This window comes from Crocodylus siamensis, chromosome 2 (assembly GCF_052110815.1).
Source record: "Crocodylus siamensis isolate JL-2025a chromosome 2, ASM5211081v1, whole genome shotgun sequence".
NCBI classification, from domain to species: Eukaryota; Metazoa; Chordata; order Crocodylia; family Crocodylidae; genus Crocodylus; species Crocodylus siamensis.
Genome location: NC_143396.1, coordinates 175,579,218 through 175,604,282, shown reverse-complemented (window position 1 = coordinate 175,604,282; position 25,065 = coordinate 175,579,218). Strand labels below are relative to the sequence as shown.

General features: G+C 42.8%; 1 protein-coding gene across 1 annotated transcript in view; it reads right to left on the bottom strand.

Annotated features, from left to right (window-relative positions):
- The window catches only part of LRRC56 (leucine rich repeat containing 56), a 121,016-nt gene that overhangs the window by 18,407 nt on the left and 77,544 nt on the right, over positions 1 to 25,065 (bottom strand). Inside the window, exons 5-8 of the mRNA XM_090034920.1 lie at positions 18,758 to 18,854; positions 18,157 to 18,354; positions 6,046 to 6,223; positions 1,100 to 1,315 (exon numbers count right to left, since the gene is read on the bottom strand). Of these exons, the coding sequence (XP_089891046.1) occupies positions 1,100 to 1,315; positions 6,046 to 6,223; positions 18,157 to 18,354; positions 18,758 to 18,854 (689 nt within the window). The remainder of the gene's footprint in view (positions 1 to 1,099; positions 1,316 to 6,045; positions 6,224 to 18,156; positions 18,355 to 18,757; positions 18,855 to 25,065) is intronic.

Below are 25,065 nucleotides of genomic sequence, written 5' to 3'. Positions count from 1 at the left end.
GGGCTAATACATCTCATCTCCTTCTGCAGAGCTGATTAGATTACAGCAGTTCAACTTTCTCCTGACAACTGACCAGGGCACCTTACTCAGGGAGTCTTCAGGAGTGGGTTAAAACAGAACTGCCATAGCTATGTCAGACATTCCCTACTCATCCACCCCAGGAGTCCTGCCAGTGGCTGTGACTTCCCTTTAATCTCCTCATTTTCCTTTGTCATGTATACACTGTCATCTGAGAATGGCTTGGACATAGCTGCCTCCAAATCTCCTTGGCAGCAATCCTGAATTGGCCTAAGGGATGGCTGCAGAGAGACATAAAGTCCTCTCTCCTCACCTCATTCTTGGGGGCATGCTGACTCTGCAGTGTTCCCTGGAGGGAGGAGCCAAGTTGCTAGGCTGCCAAGCACAGTGCTATACTTTAGACCTACAGACTGGCAAGCTAAGCAGAAATTTGAAATCAGTGCAGTGATCCTTCAGGCTGAGGGGCAGCACCATCCTGGAAACCCATGAAACAGGCAGCAGTGTTTTCTACAGGAATACATAACTGGGGCTTGCACACCGCATGCTTTGATCACATGATCCACTTGTGAATGGGTCATGAAGCATAGCCACTGTACTCCTGCTATTACTCTTTGGGGGCACTTCAGACATCTATAACATAATGAAGGGTCCAGATGGTTCTGGATGAGATGGTTCTATATTAACAAGATCTGAATGAGTTCCAGTAGAGATGGTCTGTAGAGAAAAGAGTTGATGAGAATGGGTTTTGATTAACATAGGTGGGAAAAAACAAAACCTGGGGAGGGAGGTGTAGGAAGACATGCCTGATCTTTAGCTGGGGCACTCTGTTGCAATGTATACTATTGGAAAAGGCAATAAAGAGTAGAATGTGGGTCAAACCCACTTGACTTTCATCCTCTGTTGTGACAGAAACAAGATAGCACTCTAGCCAATCAGCGCAAGCATCACAACAAAAGACCAATGGAAAAGCAAGTTCACTACCAGTGCTGCTGAGGCCACATGCTTTTGTAAGGATTAAGAATTTGGAGAGGTAGTTGGCTGGAAGGCGGCAGGAGGAACAAAGTAAGAGAGAGTTTATTACCATGTGTCAGGTCACTGGAGTTGTCTTCTGGGAAGACCTCATCAGAGGCACTGAATTCTGGAACGGGACTGCTACTGGATAGCAGATGGGCATCGCTACATCTCCCTGCACTAGTAGGCCTCTGCAAAGTCCAGAGTCGGGAAGCTGGTGTGAAGTGAGCTGTAGCAGGTCTCAGATCAGAGCCAGGCCTTCTTGTTGTTTCCCCTAGGCAAGAATCTAGGAGACATTTTAATAATGTAGGAGTGGCAATGCAATGTTTAAAATACACCATTTTTCATTAACACAAAAGCAATGGCAAGTCACTTGGTGCTACAGGGAATCGAGCATGCTGGTCCTGCCATGAGAAACTGAACTGTAATTATTGCATGCCCAATATGCTTGCTGGCACACAACCTTTTCCATATCATTGCATTGCAACACTCCCTAGCTGCCTTCTGGCACAAACACATCTACACCTTTCCATGTAGTTTTCAAGTTATTTGGAAATAAAGCAAAGGGGCAGCAAAAACAGAATAGTCTGGCAGTATTTTCATGGGATCCTAATTGTTCCTAACAGCCAGTTTCATCAAAAAGCACAACCTGAGCAACCTGCTTATTCCTGAAAGGAATCAGAGATACAAGGCCTCTTTATAGTTATTTTTAAATGGGCCAAGAAATTGAGTATGTGCAACAATCACTCTGGTCTCAGAATTGTTGGGATGCATGGTTTTAGGGCAAGGACTTTAGAGCAAACACCGTATTTAGTGGTATAGTCTGGGTTTCTAGGTACAAACTAGAGCAGGGGTGCTCAACCTCTGGCACCATGGAGCCATTGCATCTGTCCCTTGGGGCTCTCCAGAAGTCCAGAAATTTAGCAGCTGGGGAGAAGTGGCAATTAACAGAGCCATCCAGCCCTCTGTCAAATTCCCAAACTGCAAGCCCTGTGCGGCTGGTTGGAGCCAGGACATATTCCTTCCACCTGCATCTGGATTGGGACTGTGCCATACCCCTTTCCCCCCCCTGCCATGGGGCCAGGTCAAGCATCCTTTCCCCTGCAGGGCCACATTAGAGCCCGGCTTTCCCTTGCCCCCCTGCACGCACATGGATGGTGCCTGTTGTCCCTGCCTCAGGCACCACATTGGGACTACCAGCCAATTCAGTTCGTGGATGGACTAGGCACTGCCTGTATGGCTCACCGAGAAAATAGGTTGAGGATCACCAAACTAGAGTAGAGGGTAGTACATGAACTGAACCTCCCAAAAGGTAACCTCAAGAGGCTGTGTGACTCCTACCCCCCTCTCAGCTACAATCCCTTCACTGCTACCAACCTCCCCAAGAAGTTAGTAATATGCTCCTGCCCTATGCTGTTACTACTGCTTCCACACTTAGGCTGGCTCAGCTACACTGCCCTTCAGAGAGAGCTACATATGTATAACTATGGCTCTATTTCCTCAGCCATGGGCTCTAGGGGGGGAGTAAGGAATGAGTGCCTCACTTCACACATGGTCCAGGTAACCCACAAGAGGCTATATGTGGCATTCTCCTGCCCGTGGACAAAGTGTGAGTTCTAGTCTGATGGGATTAAATTGTTTAAGCACACTGAGTGTACAGGCAGACATAACATTTCACCCTCTAGTTGGAAACCGGTTCACATTTGTCCCTGGACAGACATGTCCCTAGATACGATGCTAAGGGTTCCAAATAGAACTGTCACCTTCTAGGGTTTACATTGCTGCCAGGACACCACCAAGGAGCGGTAGGTAGACTCTCCAGACCATCAAGCCTCCCAGTGCCTGGAGTTTCCCCAGGATTCTAGTGGAGGTAAAGGAAGATCAGGATTCACTGGTTACCAAGAAAGAAGCAGCCTTCATGGCCCTCAATTGCAATTCCTACTCCCCCTTCTCAAAAAAAGACTCCATGAGTTTCATAAAGAACGTAATTACACTTTACAAAATCAAGGCCCCTCCAGAGCACCCAGCCCCCTGGGAGCCACAAGCAGGGGGCCACACAGTCCCCTCCCTCCCACAAGCATATGACAACCTCTCCACTCCCACTCCTCATCATAAATGAGCCAGGGACCCCTCTGCTCAGTGTGTATAGCAGGAAGGCAAGCTGACATGGATGCTTTGCTTCCCTACTTGTGTAGACTGTGGCATGTTGTTTACAGAATAAAGTCCTGGCTGTACCCCAGAGCAGCCTCATTGCCCTGCATTTGTTGGGGTGAGAAGAGGGATACCTGAAGGACTACAGACACTAGGCACAGAATGCTCTGTCTCCCTATGTAACATTGAACTAGCTCTTGGGGGACTGGCTCAAAATAGTACTTGATTTTCCCAGTGTACTTTCAAAACATTCCAGGACATCTAAACCAGTCTTAAGTGGCCTGTACATCCAAACTCTTGGGGCTTAAAGTTTCTTTAGCACATTCTAGGCATTACATCTATCCATACCCTGAGATGCTAATGGACACCTTTCCATTATTCATTTCAGTGACAGATTTCTTAACCACAGAACATAAAGTATATTAAATGCACTACTCTGAGTTTCTATAATGTTAGCACCCTGGCTGGGTCTCATAAAAGCCAATGAACACAAAGTTAAAGCTGAATCTTTACATGTCCCATTATGCTTTTTGAAATGCTGCAGGGTCTCAAAAACAGTGCATGATCTTAGGTATAGTATGTGCTGCAGATGCTCTACAGTGCAGCCTACGAATGGCCTGAGTGTAAATCAATTGCTTTTTATAGGTTTAAGAGACAGATCACAGCAGTCACTGGGGCAATGAAAGCCAGCAAGAATGAGTGACTTAGAAAATATACAAACCCCACTTGTTCCTCTCCCTCTTGGAAACAAACAACCAGTACTAGTGTAGAGTTAAAATGCAAGAACAAGTATTCAAATGCTTGGGAAACCCCAAAGTCAAGGCTGCCTAACTGTGCCATCTCAGTCACACAAAAGGTAGCATCTTCTGTTCCTCTTTCCTTCATTAAACGTACGCTTTAGTATACCACCCATTGGTGCTTGGCATCTATGGTCCTACATAAATGTCCTGCTGAGCACTCCCCAACACTTGTAATAATTCAGGCATTTATTTAGGAGCTATACGTTAGGTACCAAATCCTATTCCTAGGCCCTGGTCTTTGTTAGTAATGCAAAACTGAAAAGGATACAGCAGGAGCAAAGTAGCTGAGTTAGCATTGCTAGAGAGAAGAGAAAATGTTTGGAATTTCCTAATCTAAGCATTTGATCTCACCAATTCTCGGTTAAAGGTCATATTCAAGCGTGGATGTAATAACATGAATGCACTAATTTGTGTTTAGTTCTATTTTGTTTCTGCTACCCTCATCTACTAACTATTCTGTTATTCAGAGCAGCAACTTGCATAGCCAAAGAAGAGTCACTGAGGATCAGGTTTAAAAAAGACCTTATTCCTATCATACCTATTATTTCCAACCAATGATTTGGACCCACTGGGGTTAAAATAAATTACAAGTCTATGTACTTATTCCAAAATAAACTAAATTTTTTATGGCATACAGTTGGCGAGCATACCATGGGGGTCAGGAAACCAATCTTGTTGCCCATATTAATGGGAAGCAATAGAAGCTGTGATAGGAAACACTTTGTAATATCTAACTCCACATGGTAAAGTGCATGTAGTACACTATATAAAAGCATGACCATTTGATCTGTAACAAAGGTACAAGCAAGGGAGCAATGGATTTGTTTTCAGGCTAATGTACTCAGCACTAATGAATTTAATGGATATAAGAGGGGAGAGAGAGACAGAGACAGAGACAGAGAGAGAAACCGGAATGGGCAGGTTTGAAGAGCACAGGTTCTCAGTCCTTAGCAAGTCATAAACAACAGTGGGACGTGACCATCCTGTCCTTCCCATTGTGCTAAATGGAAACGTAGACCCAGCTACATCCCGGCTACATGGGAGTGGGTCCTGATCTGGAGAGAGTTGAGGACAGCTATTGTAGACAGTTTAGCAAGGAATTTTCCAGATTTTCTTTTATGTTTTTCTTTTCAGTTGACTCTTCTGTGTACTCTGTTGTTTCTGTCTACTATATTCATTTCTGAGCTGTCACTTTGCTTATTCAGTTCAAAATATGCCCTCGGAATAAATACTAAATCAGACAATTTCAGTCTTGTTAGACTCAAGGCACCCCTCAGAAAATCTCAGCTCTTAGCTTTCATTCATTTCTGGATGTCAGAAAAATAACGGAGCAATTCTTCTTTCAGGTCAGAATGTTTTTGACACTATGGATTCCTATCTGAAATCTCTGGTTTACCTTGGTAATCAGGGTGTTTGCACACCTAACAGTGCTAATATTTTGAGGCACCCCACAGAACCTAGAAAAGAGTCGCACAACACTCCAGGGTGCCGTGGCACCCTGGTTGAGAATCACTGTACTAAGGACTAGATTCTCATGCAGATGAGACTCACTTAATGCTTTGACTCACACTGCCATTTCTCTGACCTTAGTTGGGGGTCAGGCTCATCATCTCACAGTTCCATCTGAGGATCATCAGAGTGTAAAAATTCAGACAATTCTCTACATCCTCCAGCCATGGCCCCACACTCCACAGCACAGGAGCTAGTATGGCAGCTCTAGCCAACTGGACTACTCTCCAAATCTGTAGAAGTTCTCCACTGGCTATGCAGGAGCAACACAAAGCAGCTCCAGTGGGATGGAGGTTCTGATCATCAGTTTACAAACACATTCACATTTCAAAGAATGACCATGACAGTACATTACCATAGCATGGTAATGCTCCATGTTTATTTTCCCACAGCCATTTCCATATCCAATATGCTCAGTTTCCAAGTAAAAGGATGGCGTTTCCTACCTCCCAGCCATGCAAGTTCAGCTTGGTCCCTTAGGGGTCCAGCTCTGTTCACATTCTTTCTTTTTCTCACAGTGATAAAATAAATGGACCTGGTGGGAAATTTGACATACCTAATCCAGAAATATCTTCTGCCAAGCCACCCTCCTTAATAGAATCCTTCACAATTAGCCAGTCCTTGCTCATCTTCCTGGAGGCAGGGATAGCCACTTGACTTGCTGGGACTTCATCCAAATATTTTAAGTGGGGGATGAGTTTTTTCACTTCAGCTCTGTAATTATAGTCTGGTACCTGAAAGAATGGAGAGTAAGGTAACTGCTTGTCCAAGACAAACAGAAGTACTATAAGCAATGGGTAAATGCTCACATTGTGCGAGCGCTACGTTTTAAAGCATGAATGGCCTCAAGAGGGCAAACCAAGCCATCTCAAACAACAGATATAAATTAGGGCGGTGAGAAATTTTGACAAGTGTTTTGTTTTGAAGCTGTTTTGACACGTTTTGAGCTCAAAACAGCAAAATCAAAATGAAACAAAGGGCTTCAAAACAGCTTCAAAATGAAACGCGGGCACTCAAAATGTTTCGAAAGTTTCAAAACTTTTCAAGTTTCAAAGCCGGACTTGGTTGCAGCTAAGCAGAAAGTAAGGAGAGGGAGGGGAAAGGTCAGGGAAGGACTGCTCTGATATTGACATCTAGGTTCAATTTCCCAGTTCTCTGATCTCCTCCCCTAGCTCTCTGATCGTTTCACCAGCTCTTACTGGGGGAGTGCAAGGCCCCCGGATCTGTGCATGGGGTTTCAGCAGACTGCTGCTGCAGGCTGGGACCAGTGGCAGCTGCTTGGCGCAGCTCATGTCAAGCACCGGGAAGACTGTGGTGCTTCTGCTGGCCCCAGCCTGCAGCGGCAGCCTGCTAAAACCCATCACACAGATCCAGGGGCCCATGCCCCCAGGAAGAGCTGGAGGAATGATCAGAGAGCTGGGGGAATCGAACTGGGGGCACGTTCAGGTCCCTAAACATTCCCCCAGTTCCCAGTTTGATTCCCCAATCTTTCCCCCCAGCTCTTCTAGGGTGGCATGGGCCCTTGGATGATGCGGGATGACAACAGGCTGCTGCTGTCAGCTGGGGATGGCAGCAGCTCTGGGCTATTTCCCCAGCCAGAAGCTGAAACCCCGTGTGCAGATCTGGAGGCCCACACCCCCAAGGAGAGCTGCGGGGCTGTGCCAGACTCCTCCTGGGGAAAGTGGGCCCCTGGATCTGCGTGCAGGATGATAGCATGCTGCCTCTGCCGGCAAGTGATACTAGTTTTGCTTTGAACAGTTTGAGTGCAGTTTCACAAAACCCCCTGCACCTATCTCCTTGAAACTTAACAGGTTTCGTGTTGTCAGAAAGGGCTACCATCCCTGAATTTTTCATCTGAATCAGGCATAAAATGACAAAATTATAGGCATTTTTGTGATTCCCCATTAAAGCCTATGAGCAAAATATTGAAATGCATTGAAACAATGTGGAAACAGTTCCGACAAAATGAAACAGAACTGTGCTTTGAAACAGCAAAATGAAATACTGTCCCTTTGAAATGGTAAAACAGAAGTCGAAATGAAAAAGTGCTGTTTCGCACAGCCGTAATAAATGTTACCATGCATTTCAAATCTTACTGCATTTCTCTATGTGTGAATTGAGGCTCAAATGGACCATGAACTGATGACCCAAGCGGACAAAAGAAAAGGTTAATTTGTGGTTTGTTTGCAAACCACTGCCACAGCATCCCTTTGCTATACAGAATTGACACTGGCATCCTGCACTGCATGAAAAAACTAGATGAACCCATCCAGGAGTGCCCCCCCCTTCCCCCCCCGTATTTAGGATTCTCTGGTTTATCCCCATAAATTAAGTAATAGCACGACTAAAATATGTATTTCTTGAAGGCTGCCAAACCCAGTGTCTGATGAACCAAAGGGGAACACTTCCCATAGGGTTAGATTTGGAATTTAAGCACAATCCTAAATTGACAAGGTGTGGTTAGCCTTCCTGACCGCGTCCCCACATTGGCGACCCATGTTCATCTTGGAGTCAATAGTGACTCCAAGATCCTTTTCTGCCTCCGTACTGACAAGAAGGAAGTTCCCCAGCCTGTAGGTATGCCGCTGGTTCTTCCTCCCCAGATGCAGTACCTTGCCCTTGTCAGTATTGAAACCCATCTTATTCTTATTTGCCCACCTCTGTAACCTGTCCAGATCTAGTTTGTAGACTGTCCCTCTCTTCTAGCTTGCTCATGTCTCCCCACATCTTAGTGTCATCCACAAATTTGAACAAGGAGCTTTTCACCCCCTCGTCTAAGTCACTGACGAAGATGTTGAACAATGCAGGCCAAAGGACCAAGCCCTGGGGAACTCTATATGACCACTGCTCTATATGTTTGCTGGTTACTGGTAAGAAGAGGCAAGCATTAACTAGACTGAGTCTTTCATCTTAATTTAGAAACAGTATTAACCAACCACCATTCCACCACGTGGCACTTGCCCTATGCAGAATGCACTGGCTCTAGTTTTCTGGTTTATAGCCCCATCTGGTTTGACAGAAGCATCATATTACATTCATGCTGCATTACTGCGACAGCAGCTATAACAGGGACTACAGTATTTATCATCAGCTTGCTGCTTTTAGTTTAGATGACAGAGGAAGATGAGCTCATCTAGAAATCAAATTAGACAAAGCAAAGAGGCAGCCTAAAGAAAGAGGAGTAAAACTAGCTGGATCATTCTGTAGATAAAAAGAATCAGAGAGTTCTTACACAGAAGTTGTAGTATGCAACATTAGCTTTGCCTAGCTAGGGAACATGAAAAGAGATCTACATCTATTTTTTTTCACATCATAAGTGACTTTTCTATACCCTAATGAGTCAGAAGAAGCATTTCTAGAAGTGAAGTGACTCACAGAGCCCAAGTAAAAAACCTTTAGCATCTTAGGGCAGAGGAGGTTTGAGGACAGACTCAAGGTTACAGAGGCAAGACAAGAATGAAATAGTGCAATAGCCTCTTTTAGGGCCCTGTAAAAGACATACCATTATCACGGATGGCCTCCCATAAACAGAGTCACTAATTGGCTGATGAATCTCTTTTCTTAGACTGATTACAAAATTAAATCCAAACAAGGAAGAGGCAGAGATAACAATACATAGTTGGGCAATGACTCTTCTTTAAACCTTGTATTCTTCTCTAAGTCTAGCTATCCCAGTAATTGGTACACTAGTTACACAATCACCAATAGACAAACTCTGTACGGATCAGGTGGCAATGTGTTACCAAGCAATTAGTTAAAGAGAACTTCTTTTGCAGTCTTCTTTGAAAATGCATCTTGTGTGCCATGTTATGTATATGTATTGCAATTGTAAATGAAACAGCATGCAAAATACTTGCTGAGCTACACTTCAACCATACTGCAGAAAATTCGGTCACTAATTTTTCATCATCTGAAGAGATCAAGAACAGTTATAATCTAACCCCATTGCAGGCATCTTTAAAGACTGAAGGCACCAACAGCGGTATTCTTTTCCCTTCCTAGTCATCTTAAGCCTCCAGTTTTGATAACCCAGTGACACAGGTAGGAATTCTACTGCTGGCTGCATAGTCTGTCCATGTATGTACTTGTCTGCACACATGCACTGGGCATACATGCAGACTGGCAGCAAAGAAGAGGAAGAGGGCAGTCTCTTGTCCCAGTTTTTGAGTGGCTAAGGCACTTGCCTGGGAAGCTGGGGGACCTCCTGAGGTCCCTTCCAGCCTTACTTCTCTACGACCTGCATTTTCAGCTTCCCTTAAGGGAGTCTGCTCTGACTTCCTAGTACAGCACACTAACCACCATAACAATTCAGCCATTACCCCATGCCTCCTCCAGTACCCCTTTTGAAGCTCAGTCACTGCTCCCGGCATTTAATTGTAAATTGGGAAAAACGGATGCAGTAATAGGCAAGAGAAAGGAATACTATCTAGCAATGTACATCCCTGTGTTAACCTGAGGTTGGATGCTTCAAAGAAGAGCATATGGTGGTGAATAAATGCTCTCTCATTTGTTTGATTTCTTGTACTCAGTGGCAAACCTGCAGCTGTAGAGGTGTCCCTAAAAATTACAACAGGAGGGTAGGCTGAAGAGCAGAAATCTGAACTCTGGGGTGGGGATAGGGGGCACAGAGGTTTCCAGTCTCTCAATTCTGGTAAGGGGGTCTGGGACAGCAGAGACAGAATGACAATACTCATTGACAGCCTGCCTTATTCTTCTCCTTCCATTCCCCCCTCTAGGTGAGTGGAGAGAAAGAAGAGATGAGCACCGTGGGATGCTGAAGGACCCAAAAGGCCCTATGTTGTGCTCTCTCTTCTCTTTTATATCACATCAGATATCAACTTACAAATCTATGAACCACTGTCTGGTATTATCGCTCAATGTGCAGATTCCATCTACCCTGCCTGGGCATTTGTAAAGATTGCAGTTTTCAATTAAGTGCTGTGCTGTTTGTTGGACACTATTCTCACAGGAGGCTGTCCAAGATGTTCATTTTGTAAAGCATTATTTTGAAGCATCCATATCTCATTCTGTTTAGCCTGACCCATGCTTCTCTGTCAAGGTTGTAACCAATGGGGGACTTGTTTGATGTCAATATAAAATGCTGTAGGAATAGATCTGATCTTTCCCAGTGGTCAGCCCATTCCACTGCTCATGGGCGACTGGTGCCACCTGAGATTTGCCAAATGAGAGGTGTTCCCTGTGGCCAATCTCACTGGCCAGGAAGCACAAGTGGCACTCACAGAAGCAGCCCTGGTGCTCCTGGAAATGCCAGCGGCACTTTACCTAGTGCCCCCACTCTCTGGCTGGCACTCGCAGGGGGGGCACTGCCACTCCCGCCTGCCCCCCTGCTCATCGCCTAAGCAGGGAGCGCTGACTGTCAGGGGGTACACCAGTGCTCTCAGGGGGTGCACGTGCACCCCCTACATGTCACCACTGCCACTGCTGTCCAAAGGTTTGGTTCAGTATCCCTAGGCTTTTCCAGGAACTTGTGGGCTTCATGTACAAACAGTTTATGACTTTTGAGCCTCTTAAGCCTATGTCTATTCAGGTCTTCAGTTAACAGTTGATGGAGCAGGTGATTTTTGTCATCTGCTTCTGTTGCCAATAATGATGTTAGGGTCTGTCTTCTTACATTACTTGATTTAATGCCTGAGAGTACAGGGAGTACATTTGTGCATGTGTGAGTGAGTCCCAGTGTACTGTTAAGTACATTATTGAGCTTTTTAGTATGACAACTTCTGGACCATACAGGAGCACAATATTCTGCTGGGGCATATACCACTGTAAGTGCAATGGTTCTGAGCACTTTGAAGTTGGCACCCCATGTTGTGCTGACTAAACATCTTAAGGCAGACCTGTGCAGAGACTTTACTTTGGACTTTTTCCAAAGGCACTATTTTGGAGTCCTTCAGCTGTTTTTGGAGTGCTTCGAAGGGTATGTACATATAGACAGTTTACCCTTTGAAAGACTTGAAAGCCATCTGAAATGCTTCAAATGTGATGTCGGCCTGCAGCCCTAGACAAGGATGTCCACTAGAAGCAAAGAGAGGGTTTTTGTTTTGATTTGATTTTTTGTAGAGACATTTGGTTCCTCCCAGGGAATCATGATATCAGCCACGTCTGAACTATCAATGAGATAAAATAATTTCCATTATAAATAGTTCCAGAAGCTGCCTCTGAAGTGCAGCTCAGCAAGTTCAAAGCAGGAAAACAAATGGAAGGTACTCTAGATTTGGATCTCTGAGAAGCAAAAGTATGTTAGCAAAGGAATGACACTGTGTTGCTGCCTTCAGTGGAACCTGTGATCAAACCAATAATTAAATAAAAGAAGGTGCTACAAATCTTCACAGTTGTTATATGCTTGTGTGAAAAAAGCCACACTTGTACTAAATGACTGAGCTCTTAAAGATACTACCTAAGCTTTCAAGCTTAACTTCACCAATAGCCTTGTGGAGAAATGAATTCCATAGGTGTGAATGTCTTAATGGCCTGTTATAAAGAGGAATCATAGTGCCAGCCCCTTGTTTGATTTCTTCCTTATGCCTTATATCAGTCCTGTGTGACAGCCATACAGAGTGATTCAGCTCTTGAAGAATACCCTACAATGTCCTACCTTATGAAACACCTGGACAAGCACATACATTGTATCTTGCTTACAGCCTAGCACTAATAACTTGGGACATTTTTGCTGCAATTAAAGCTTAAACTAATTACCTCATTTAACTTATGTCTCATGGGTATGGATGAAGAAAATTGCAGTAATCTAAAGACAAGGTTTGTAAGTCGCTTCTTTTAACTGAGAACAACTACTTGTGTGTTCCCAGTAAGTGCATAAAGTCTCTGCTTATTTAACTTATTAGATAAAGGTTTTAGTGTAGGCATTCCCAAAGAGGCATTCAGACACAAGCACATATCTTCAGAGCTCTTGCTGCTGCTCTAGGAAATAGATTCAACTGAATGAAGCTGACTCCTTGTATGAAGTTGGCACAGTGAGTGCATTTAAATTGTAGATCTATTGCTTCATCCACAGCTATTCCTCATTTTAGATACAAGAAATAATAATTGGAATCAGTTATTTCTCTAAAACTGAAATTAAAACTGTAAGTGCATCAATTGTACATCATGTTAAAGCCTTTCCAGATATTAATTCTGTTCTTAATTACTGTAGTTGTCAATGGGAGATTATATACTCCCAACTGGACAGAAGATGGCCATTCTGACTGTGCAGAAGAGGCAAGGTGTCCACAAGGCACTCTTACTCTTTCTGACTGGCCTACAGTCTGGAAAAGTAGGATAACTTCAAGAGATCCTCTTGCTTTAACATGATACCAGTAAGTTTTATTTCAAGGTCTCCTTTCCTCTAGGAATTTCCTGACACCGCACAACAGATTATAAGGGTGACCCTGAATCATTCAATCACAACACTGAGTAGACAGTTGCCCAGAACAAAAATTCTATGCATTTTAGAATTTGAAGTTTTGGCTGGTGATTTTCAACCTGATATTAGGATTTTAAGTGGCTTACAGGATGAGAAAAGGATACAATGACAGAGAATGAAAAGGAACAGGTTTTTAATGTGTGAGATTTAATACTGGTGCTTTGCCTTCCCTCTCTGGGTTAGTTACAGCATGGGTTTCCATTATGCACTCTCTTAAAAGCAGTAAAAAGGGAGTGAAAAGAAACTGAAAGAGTAACTCTGTGCTACTGTGTTACCGAAATCTGTCTAAAATCAGGTACAGTAAGGCAGACATATTTTACAGTAGGGTTATCTGACTTAGCTAACTGATCTATTGTGCTTGAGAAGTTTAGTTCCCAAACAGCAGAGATAATCAAATTCTGCCAGTGCAAAGGGGGATAAGAAAGGTTCAGGGAAACTAACTGCTAGTGTGAAGATACAGAACACTTGGGTGGGACCTTTTCAAACAAGCCAGAAAAGGTAAAAAGAAAATCTTTTCATATCGTTTTAAAAATAAATTAATTTGGACAAGATCCAAGCTAATGTCCTTGCTCAAAGACTTTGTATTCCATTTCCATTTCTCCACCCCATCCCTCTATACTCCCCATGTTTCTTAAAAGGTAAATTAATGATTATACTGAAGCAACAGGAGCATTGCATCTTCCTGTGAATTTTCATTCTAAGGTCCTACAGATTTCTATCTTCATTGTACTTGGAACCAGCTTTAGGAGGTGCCTTTGGCTAGGGACAGATGTTACACATAAACCAGTTTATCAGAAACTGGTTAAACCTGTAACAGAACAGATGTTCATCGCACATAAACCAGTTTCAAAATGGCTGAAACTGGTTGGGGATAAACCTGGTTGAATGTAGTATTAGTCTTAACTTATTTGGGTCGAACCAGTTTATGCAATGTCTGTCCCAGACTCCTTGCTGGTTTAAGATAAACCAGGCTCCCTCAGCATCCCAGCATGGTCTCTGGGCTGAGCAGGGCTCTCTGCTCCATAGCAGGGCCAGCCTCTCCCCTCTGCTCCCTGGCTGCAGCTCCAGCAGAGACTGCAGACACAGCAGGGTCTGCCTGGCTTTCCCCCCTTGCTGCTTAAGCAGGAATCCTTCCCCCACCTCCCTCTCATCTACCACAGCATAGACCCCAGCCCCATGGACCCTAGGCATGTGGTACGCTAGCTAATGTTGAGAGGTGTCTGTGTGTATGTCTTCAATTTCACTGGGACAGGCAGACAGAACAGGGCCTGCTTAAGGCTCTTTGAATCTAATCAACTAGTCAGATGGTAAGCTGTATGAGAAGAAGGCTGTTTAAGAAGGTGACTTAATACCAGGAAAAACTCCTTCACTGTCAGGGTGTCTAGACTGTGGAATAAACTCCCTCCAGAGGTGGTACAGTCACCTTGTACCTGGAGGTTTTCAAGAGGAGATGCGACAGTCACCTTGCTGAGGTCACCTAACCACAATTGTCTTCCTGCCTACAGTGGGGGGGCTGGACCTGATTATCTGCAAAGTCCCTTTCAGCCCCTAACAATCTATGAATCTATGCAGAGTTTGAGCTAATGGAGCGAGGCTAGTGTTTTGCTGATGAGGTGATAATCACTGTTATCAGACCCTTGCTGGCTTGCTCACCTGTCAGTTGGCTGCGGACAGTATAAAGAAGCAGGGAGAGGGAGATTGAAAAGCTCCGTATCATTAACAGATGTGTTCACTGCACACCCACCTTGCCTCAGAGTGCTAGCAGGAGTCTGGGGTCTAGTAACACTCCCACCCCTTTAGCAGCCAGCAGGGGAAAGCCTGGGATGGTGCAGGCAGACCCCCTAATCAGAGGTCCTGCCCAGGCCTGGCCACACCCCGCCTCAGCTCAGCACTCTGGTAGGGAAGGGAGGGCTGTTCTAGTGCCCCCTGGCTTCTAACCTGAGCCACTGCCACATGTGCCTGAATTTCCTCAGTCCAGAGAGAATGTCTGTCCAGTTACAAACCGGCTCAGCCTAGCCAGGTTAGACTAACCTGCAAAGATTGAATTAATTCAGGCTCAGGCTTCTGAATGTCTGCCCCTAGCTTTCAAGATGGCTTCAGAACTTTGCTTCTAGGATTGGCACTTGGCAAGTGGGATTGGGTGGACAGGCATGCTTGAACAGCACCCCCAGGAATGCCATGAACCTGGTACAGACATACCCAAGCCTGGTGCCACAGGGGTACTTCTCATTACCATAGCGACGAGGGGGTAAACAACAACTTTCTTTTCCAAGTCTGGATTTAGGACTGCCCCTCAGGAAGACTGTCTAGAATAACTGACTTCCAAGCTGAAAATACCATTGGAAAGTTTAAGAGGGCTGCTCCAAGTACATATTGAATGAGGGGAAAAGCCTCCTCTTGGATTCAAGTAAATACAGTACAAGAATGGTTAAGTACTGGGACATTAGCTAGACAGCTTGTGGAATCTCTGTTGTTTGAAATGTTTAAGTGCAGGTTAGACAAACATTTGACTGGATGGTTTAAACAGGAATGTTTCTGCCTTCAGCAGGGGTTGGGCTGGCTGACCTGCTAGGGTCCCTTCTAGCCCTACTTTTCTAGGATCCTATTAAGCTCAAGAAATAAGTAAACATTTACAGACTTCCTCCAGGAGGGCATTTATCACCTTAGAATGAGCCAGCAATTCCTTTACCTCAGCTTCCCAGGTACTGAGCTAAACAGTACTGGATTTTTGTCTAGGATAGATTCCTCCTGCACTAAGTTTTGTGTCTGTGTATGTGGGGTTTAAGAAAGATGATTCTATCAGCACCTATATCAAGTCTGAGAACCAAGACCTTTAGATTAATAAGAAGTTGATTATAATCATTGTGGCCTATTCCTTCAATGTTCTTTAATCTCAGTGGTGGAGGATGGAAACCATAAAACAGACCTTTGCATTAAAGGAGTTATTGCCTTCATCTCTAAATTCCTCTTTTTCTCATGTGCCCTTCTTTTACTTTTCCAGTTCACTTAAATGAAAATAGGTTCACATGCACTATGATGCACTAAAGGGCTAGATAGTCTGGACTGTATTCCCACAGTTTTGAGTATGTCTTTCTTTCCTTCTTGGTGTACACTAAAGAATGGCATAGGAGCTTCTGTCCAGGATGTGAACAAGCCTACCTCTAGCAGTTAGTGACACCCTGTGTTTCTAAAGAGTCATCTGCTGGAAACATAGGAAGCACACATCATCTAGGAGGAAAAAATGTTCCCCACTGTCCCCCAGATGAAGTCTAGGATTTGTACTGAGGGCTAGGCTACCCTGGAAGCAAGATCAAATAGCTGTTAATAACCATAGCCATATGGCAATGAGCAAATTCTGTTATATAGCCCCCCTATCTAAAGCCTCCTATTTCTAAGTGCTCACCCTCAAGTCAGAGGAAGGGGCAGGAGAGAAAACGCTTCTAACTGGACAGGAAATCTGCTTAGACTTGAGAAAAAAAAAAAAAACACCTTAAAAAGCCCAATTAAAGGGGAACTAGAAATTGAAGATCAAAACAGCTATCTGAAAACACATATCTTGCCTGTCTCCCTGACACTCCCTGATGTCCGGTAGGATCCCTGGTGGCCGGAGAAAGAAAGGATGTAGGCTCATCCCTTAGGAAGGGGCTCTTAATTACTACACTGTATGCTGGTTGCTAGTGGGGGAGACTTCCTTAGATATTAAAAAGGCTTCAGTAAAACCTCCTTACATACCTGCCCTGCAAGCTGTGCTCCATGTCTAAAAGAAAGCCAGAGAAGCTTTAAAAAAATATACTCCTTTTTTCATCCCACTGATTCTGATCTGAAGTCAGTGAACAGAGCTTCCATACGGCCCGCTCAGCTGTCTCATCGAAAACATCACTCGCATACTAATTAGAGTCAGGCTTTCCTCCAACCTGATCAACTCTGGTGGCATGGCTGTTGCCTGCACTCTGACTGGGATCTAGTTTCATGGCAGCCTGCTCAACTCTGTTGACATGGGCCTCATGTACAAGCCACCGAGGATCTTGGTTCCCAAGGCCTACCCAACTCCTTTGGTATGGAACTTGCACCCATACACATTGAGAACTGAGTGTGGCCTGCTGGATGTTTTGAGTGTGGAGGGGACAGAAAGCACTGTCCTTTAGAGCATCCTAAGAAAGCCAAAATATTTTTTTAATGTAGAAATTTTCAGAGAAAAGCTTTGAGACCAAGGGGGAAAAAAAATGAAGGACATACAGGGAAAAGTCTTCCCTGAAGAACACTACTATAAATGGAGATTTGGAGTCTGTCACGCATGATATATGGAAGCAGAGAATTCTGGATATCAGGAACATTCATAAGCCCAGGCTCAGAACCATGGTACCTCTGTTGCCATGGAGACAGGGAGGACCCTGGGCAGACCATATTACAGAGGGGGCAGAAAAATTAGAATTTCACCAAAATGAGATGGAGGTTGAAAGAAAAAAACAGCTTAAAAGTCTGTTTCATGCTCCCTAGTGACCTAGGGAAAGGGCTTGGCTGGCTAGTAAGCAGGAGAAAGTTATTGTCTGATGACCCCTATGGAGCTTAGAGCAAATGGGGAAAAATCTGAAGTTGCATGAAGGAGTTCACTAGCATGGGGAAGAAATATTCATGTAAGAACAATTTATTTGCTAAGCTAGATTATGCCCATACTCATATGTACCAGGAGATGTTTTATGAAAGCTGTTCCTGCTAATATTAACAGTCCTTCGGAGACATTAGGAAAGAGGCCAGGAATAGGTATTACTTTTCCCGCTGTTCTGTCTTGTGACCATGAGAAAGGTGCGTTTTTCAGAAACAAATGATGGATGGAAAAGACTTATTCTGTCATCACCTGTGATCAATAACTATTCAGTGGATGTGTTTCTATAAATTTCTGATTTACCGCTTCAAGATAAACAAGTGTGTACAAAATTCAACACAAGAGGCATATCTACACGAGACACTTACTGTGTATTGGCCTCATAACACTGTGCAGTAGCGTGAAACAGCAAAACCCATGCTACTAGCCTACTATATAGTGTTATGAGGCTAATGCACAGTAAGCATCACCAAATAACTGTGTCCCAGTGCTACTGCGCAGTAACTCCAGGTACTGCAAACTTAGTTAGTACTTTATTAAAGAAAGACTAAACTAAATACATGCAGTATCTAAGGCACATTAATGAATGTGTAGATGCGCCCACGGAGTCTGAACAATGTTCTTACCTCTGAAGATTCTGGGCTTGGCTTAAGGCAAATAAGGTTCCCCTCCACTGTGAGACTACTCAGTTTGCTACAAAGTCCCAGGTACTGAATCTGGTTAATGTCTTCAATATTGTTTCCTTCCAGGTCCAGAATCTCAAGATGATCTAGCAAACATACTTGGCTCAGGTCAGAAATATGGTTATAGGCGATATAGAGTTCCTACAAGGAGTAAACAGAGCACATCCGTCACAGGCTTGCCCAAATTACATTAAAGGTTTGCTTAAAATTTTTTGGGCTATGGGGTATCACATAAATGTAAAAAAACCTGAACAGAATCAATCAGAAGGCTCAAAAACTCACTCAGACATGGTGTTTCCTAGTGCCAACTTAAGTCAATAAGATTATGACAGAAGTGAGTACTGTGCTTGACAGTAAGTGTTTTTAGAAGCAGGCCAGTGTTCTAATAAAAATAAATACGTTGGCATCTTCACAAACTCCCGAAGTCCCTTAAGAATAAAAAGAAAAGGGCTACCAGCATAATTATAGGAAGAGAACTATGAGCTAAATTTAGCAACCCTATAAGAGGATGCTGGAAAATTTGAAGTGATACAGCTTTGCTTACCTTAAGAGAGCTGAAGGAAGAAATTCCATCCAAATCTGTGAGCCCACAACGAGCCATCCATAGGACTTGAAGATGGGACAATGTCGTTCCAAGGTCCCTTGTAAGAGAAACAATTCAGATTCTTATTTGAAATGGACAAAGAAACATTTTCATTTTCCCTACATGCTTTCATGCCCTAGATCGTCAGTAAATTGGAAATATTATGGAAAACAGGTGACTCTCAGAGGTAAAGAGTGAATAAAGTTGTATAATGAACTGTCCTATTCCCATCTCTTCCTGCCCCTCCTCCCTTCCCCAGTTTACTTCTCAAACTGCAATGCCTTCCCAGTTTAAGAAATGTAGTTTAAATTCTGCCAACGATTTTCTCCTGGTTACTTTTCAATAACTCAAAATTATGTAAGAGCTATAAATTCTGTATGGCTATATTTATATTGTGACCATTTCCATCATTTATTCTATGTATGCTATCCAAATTGTTACACTTGGTTTTAACTACACTAACAAGCCAAACTTTTTGTATGCAACACTTTATGCAACTAAAAGGGAGAATCATCTCATTTAATAATACTGCTTGGATCAACAGAAACTGGTAATCCTTCCCATCTTATTCTCCCATCCCATTGGCCTAGTAGGAGATAAGTTAGGGATTGATTCTCTTGGTTCTAAACAGTCTGGGCCTAGTCCAGGGAAATACTTAAGCATATGGTTTTAACCTTGTGCACACAAGTTGTCCAATTAATATTGTACCAGTGTAGATAGTTACCTGAGGCATAATAGCAGTTCATCAAGCCCAGTGTTTCAGCACCATCAGTCCTCTGTCACATAACACCAGACATGCATAACACTTAAATATAAAGTGTTATACCATATCCCAAAGTGACCCATGTATCACAACCCAGGCAAGACTACAGCAAGCATAATATTTACTGAAATGTATTATTATAAACATGAAGTGGGGGCAGGGGGATGAGGACACAGTGAAATTATAAATGAAGCAACTGCCACCAAGTAAAACAACACTCATTGCCTTTACCAAAACCCTGATGAAGTCAACCCTACTGGTTATGACTTGCACAAAGAAAACACATGGCTCATTTCATGACCCATTTAAGCACTTATCAGCCTTTCAGAAATAGGTTGTATTATTTTGGTGTGAAAATCTCCTTTTCCCTCCATCATAAGAAACAGGTGAATAAAAAATGGTTACCTGGAACAGTCCCATTTTCATGCTATTGAAGCCAGAACTTCTGTTGCATTCTCCATTTGTTACAGTGACAGGCCAAACTGCAAACACTCAGTCTAATGCTTTGCTACATTTTCATGATAAACAAAGTAAGCTTTTTTCTGTCTTGTGCTTTCCTTTGGAGTGTGTCATTCAAAGGACAACTCTGAATTAAGATGATGGATGCTGAGATAAAATAATATATTAATTAAATTGTACTTTTAGACGCAGATCTAGGGGAAAATGACCATGTCTTTAGTTAGAGCCCTGCTCTTCTACACTAACAGGATCCAGCATATGCACAGAGCTTCATCATCCCCAATGTGAACAACCTGAAACATGATTTTGCCTCTGATATGTAAAAGGCAATCATTCAATAATGTGTTAGCTAGTCATGGTTAATCTAGCATTCACAGAAGATGATAAATTATGTATAAAACACTGTGCTAGCTAAGAAATGCTACCCAGACCTAGTGCATTTTCTTAGTGTTGAGACAGCCTTAAGAAGACACGGATTAAAATAAAATGACTCTTAAAAAAGTTCCTATCTTTGAAAAAAATTAAAAATCTAACTTATTTTTTACAATTCATGCTAGAAAATGAGAGCTGAGAAAGTATTTTCACTCTTTTATAGCCAACAGACCCAGTTCTTCTAGAACTCACTCTGGGATACACCAGAACCAGTCTTCAAAACTAATGAGATCAGAACTGGCCTGAGAAAAGAAATGGAGCTCATGTCCTATGTCTCACACTCTTGTGCTCAATACACTGCCAAATGCTGCAATGCTTTGGATGTACAGGCTTATAGTATTTTATTCCTAAAATGTTTCTACTGGCATTAAAAATACCCTGTATTAACCTAAATATGTCTACATATAGACTAATATTGACTGTACAAAGCTGCAAAGATGACCTCTAATTTAAAAAATAAAGACCTCATTATAAGGTAGGAGAATCTTAGCTAATCATTTTATAGTATTCATCCTGATAGCATTCCCTGCTCTGCTCTGCAAGGGAAACCATGCTAACTGGCTCTTTGGGGAACACCCTAAACATAAAAGCAGTACAAGACAAGAGTAAGGGAGTCTACACTATTCCCTCCATGCAGACCTGAAGATAGAAAGATACCAGGGAATGATTCAGGATCAGAAGGGGATTGACCACTGCACTTTCTCCCTTTTTTGACCTGCAGAACAATGAGACTCAAGGAGAATAATGAATGCTATGAGGTTGTGTTATCTGCAGCTCAGAATTTGGCCAAGGTAATTTTTATCTTATTCCCACAACAGTCTACAGTCTGAGAGGCTGCTGTAGCAAGGCACATCTGCAAATATTTTATTTCTGGGCTAACAAAAGGAGCATTTGGAAGGGTTTGAATTGTGTTTGCAATAAGATGCGCATGCGAGTTGAATCAGAGAAATTCTCCTATTAAATAATGCACAGTAATTCCCACGGAGAATGTTGCTGAGTAAACTGCCCCTGCCAAGACAATGGTGTGCACCTGCACCTCTATAGTTCTACATTATTTTTGGCTGTTTGGACATTAAGTTAAAAGCTTGTCAGAGATAGGAGTGCTTCCTCTGGGATCTGCTCCACTTGGAATGTACACCTTTCAGGGGGTTAGAGACTCCTGGGAAAGGCATGAGCATGTCTTGATTGCTGTGTGTGTTGGTCTTAATTTATTTTAGCAAACTCAACCTGAATAATGGCAATTCATCTGGAAAAAGGATAAACTGCATTCTAATCAAAATTTATTAGGAGGGAAAAAATCATTACCACAATAATTTGAGTCTGACACCAGACCCCCAAATTTTTATTAGGAAACACGGTGCTTATGAAGATAATAAATAGGATTAAAGAATATGTTGAGTATTTAGAGATAGCAATCAGAGTTCGGCTGGGCTAAGCACAACACAGAAACATAAGGAAAGGGCAGTTCTTGTCCCAAAGGGCTTGTAATTTAGGTAAATTCTTGCGGCCAGCTGCTAACCCTAATTACTGAGTAATATGAGGCCTGTATGAAAACTGAATTCCACAAAAACGCTTTTGACAGCAAGGAAACGTGACAGATAAGAGCTGTAGTGAAGAGAGTTGGTGACATGACCATAAGTGAACAGGCACTGATAACTCTTAGGGATATGCAACAAATAGCAGGTCCTGGGAGGATGAGAATATCTTGCCTTGGGCCACCACACCCTGTTCATATTTCTAATGGACACCCTGTTCCTAGTGGATAACTGTCCTGACTGCCACAGTGACATTGATTCATAGGTTTGTTGGCATTCTTAGCAAAAAGGCCAAGGTACTTATAAGTGGTTCTTCCAAGGCAGATTCAAGACTCTGGAAGTGTTGTGTGGGGGAAGCTGGCACTCCTGCTGCTGCACACAGCTGTACCTGTTACATTCATGAACAAGGGACAACAGTCCCTAGGGCTGTCACACCAACACCTTTTAGAAGCAAATTATTTCTCATACAGGCCACTGGGCATGTTTGTTTGGCAAGGATGAACTGCATTCTGAATTGTGCTGTTTACTACTCAATACACAAAAACTTCTGCTAAGAAACCCTAACTATTGCAGAACACTAGTCTTTAGGTGTGGATCTATGATTTTGAAAAGACCTAAAATTCTGTAAGGCTATAAAATAGGAAAAGAGTGCCCCAAACTTGCTAAAAGATAGCCAGAAGAAAGTTAGCTTGATTAATGGAAAATGAAGACCATTCAAAAGGAGAGAAAATTATTAACACGTGTGGAGTGAACAGTGAGCCATTAAGTTAATTGACTCAGCTACCTAACTAGAAATGCCACTGCTACTGTGGGAGGAAATCAAGAAAAGGTAAATTTTCTTCTGGGGGGGGAAATCAGCTTCCCCACTTAAGACACGCACCCTAATTTTGGGGGGCTGATTTTTTGGGGAAAAGTAGGTGCAGTATGCAAGTCAATATGGTAATTCTGGCGATCAACAGCAAAAACTTTTAAAGTCTGAACCTTACTTAAATCAATAACATATGCTCAAATGGGAAGGTTATATAATAGTTCTATTGTTCTCTCAGATAGCCATAAAAGGCTGAAAATTGTATACCTGGGGTGTGTGTGTGTGTTCCCCTTACTTTGTTAATTCTATGACACAGATTTCAGCTCCACAAGGAGATACAGGGTTATGCCCTTATGTGCTGGCAGTGTTCCTTTGCCAAAGAGGCTCTAAATATCTACAAAGATCTGTCCACACAGATCTGACGGAAGAATTAAAATCTTACTGCATATTTTATTTGCCCTTTAATTATATAAGGGGGTTTCAGAAGCTAAACATCAAAATTGCTGCTCATGCTCCACGTATGCAACAAAGTGGGTGTGTCCATATGTACACTTTGATGCACAGTAGCCTATTTTGCTGTGACTTAGTGTCATGTAAAAAAACATGTAATTTACACTAATGAGCAGTAAAATAGGCTACTGTGCATTAAGTGCCACTAAAAAATCATGTGCTTTTGGTATTGCACATTAGGGCAGCCTAATGCGCATTTATTTAGCACTTTACATTGGAGGTACTACATTTAATGCACATTAGAAAAAGCACATTAATGCATGTGTAGACATGCCCAGTGGGAAACTATACAACAGCAGGGAAAGATGGTGGCATTGTTGAATGCATCCATCATTCATGACTATGTAGAGAAACTATGTGGTCCAGTAAATGATCATTGTACACAAAATGTTTTTATTTACTTTTTGAAACACCCTTGTAATTGGCAGTACAACGTGTGCCTGGTTTTTCTTTACATTGTACTTTCTAGTCACCTGCACCTGAAACCCATTGTTGTAACATGTTACCATCAGGATTTTGCACCCAATTTGCAGCCATAAATAATTGCCCAAGGCGTAGGCAATGAGGAATAAAGCGTAACCTTTGGCTATCAAAAAGTCTGCTGTTATGCTGAAAAGCTATGCCACTATAATGCTTCAGTATTTTGTCCCCATTTTACCTTGATAGATGCGCCTAGTTAATCACAAGTATTTCTAACCTTGTTTAGCAGTGTTATCATAGACTCTGAAAACTTAGAAAAGGCCTTGCCAAGTTATTTTTAAATGTATAGATTGAAAATAGCACATCTGTACTGAAGTCACCAGTGTTGGAATTGAAAGCTTGCCTCTAACAAAAGGTTTATGTTTAGTAACAGGCGTGTTGTGTGACATCCTATTTCCATTGCTCCCTTTGACATGCAAATGCAGGATTTCCATTTCACTGCCAAAACAAAGTTATTGTTTGTTGCTAGGGGTTTTTGAGGCACAGTGTTACTTTGCTGAACCTTTTTCCAACAGGATTTTCAGGCAACCTTCATACTAACTCAAGACTGTTTTCCAACTGGCCTGCAGTATTGATGTCACTGGTGGTTTTCCTTACAAAAACATTTCACAGAGTTTTGCTTTTCAGACATTCAGGATTGCATAATGCTTTTATTTATGAATTGTATTAACATTTTTCATGTTATTGATGGGGAAACTGGGCCCCAGAGATTAAAAGTGGCTTTTTCAATGCTACAAAACAGGTCAGTGGCAGAGCTGTGAACAGCACCTACTCCCATGCCAGCCCCTTCTGCATTGGGACATTTCATCTTCCAGATTCATAGACCGGAGCTTGCAAGGAGTTGCCACAGCAGCCAGCAATCAGAGGTCTGTGCACCTTGGCTGAATCCCAACTCACCAACACATCTCCTAAACTGGGAGCAGGGAGAGGGTGTGTACAGAGCTGGCTGCAGTATCCAGGGACTCCAGTAACTGAACAGCTTGACTGCAGCCGAGAATCTAGCCCAAGGTCTGCAATGACTTCATTTTCTCTTCAGAAGGTTTTTCTCCTGTAAACCTCACTGCTGGAAGTACTTCCTTGTTTTGAGCACATGTCCTGATTCAGAGTGTTTTTGAATGCACCTGCAGGCTTTAATCTGTCAGAATATTTAAACTAATCAGTAGAAACAACTGCTGTGAACAACACAGCTAGACACACCTCTGCCTGCCAGAGAACACATCCTAACCTCTATAATATCAAAGACAAAACTCCCATTCATTTCTGTGGGCCAACATTTCACCTC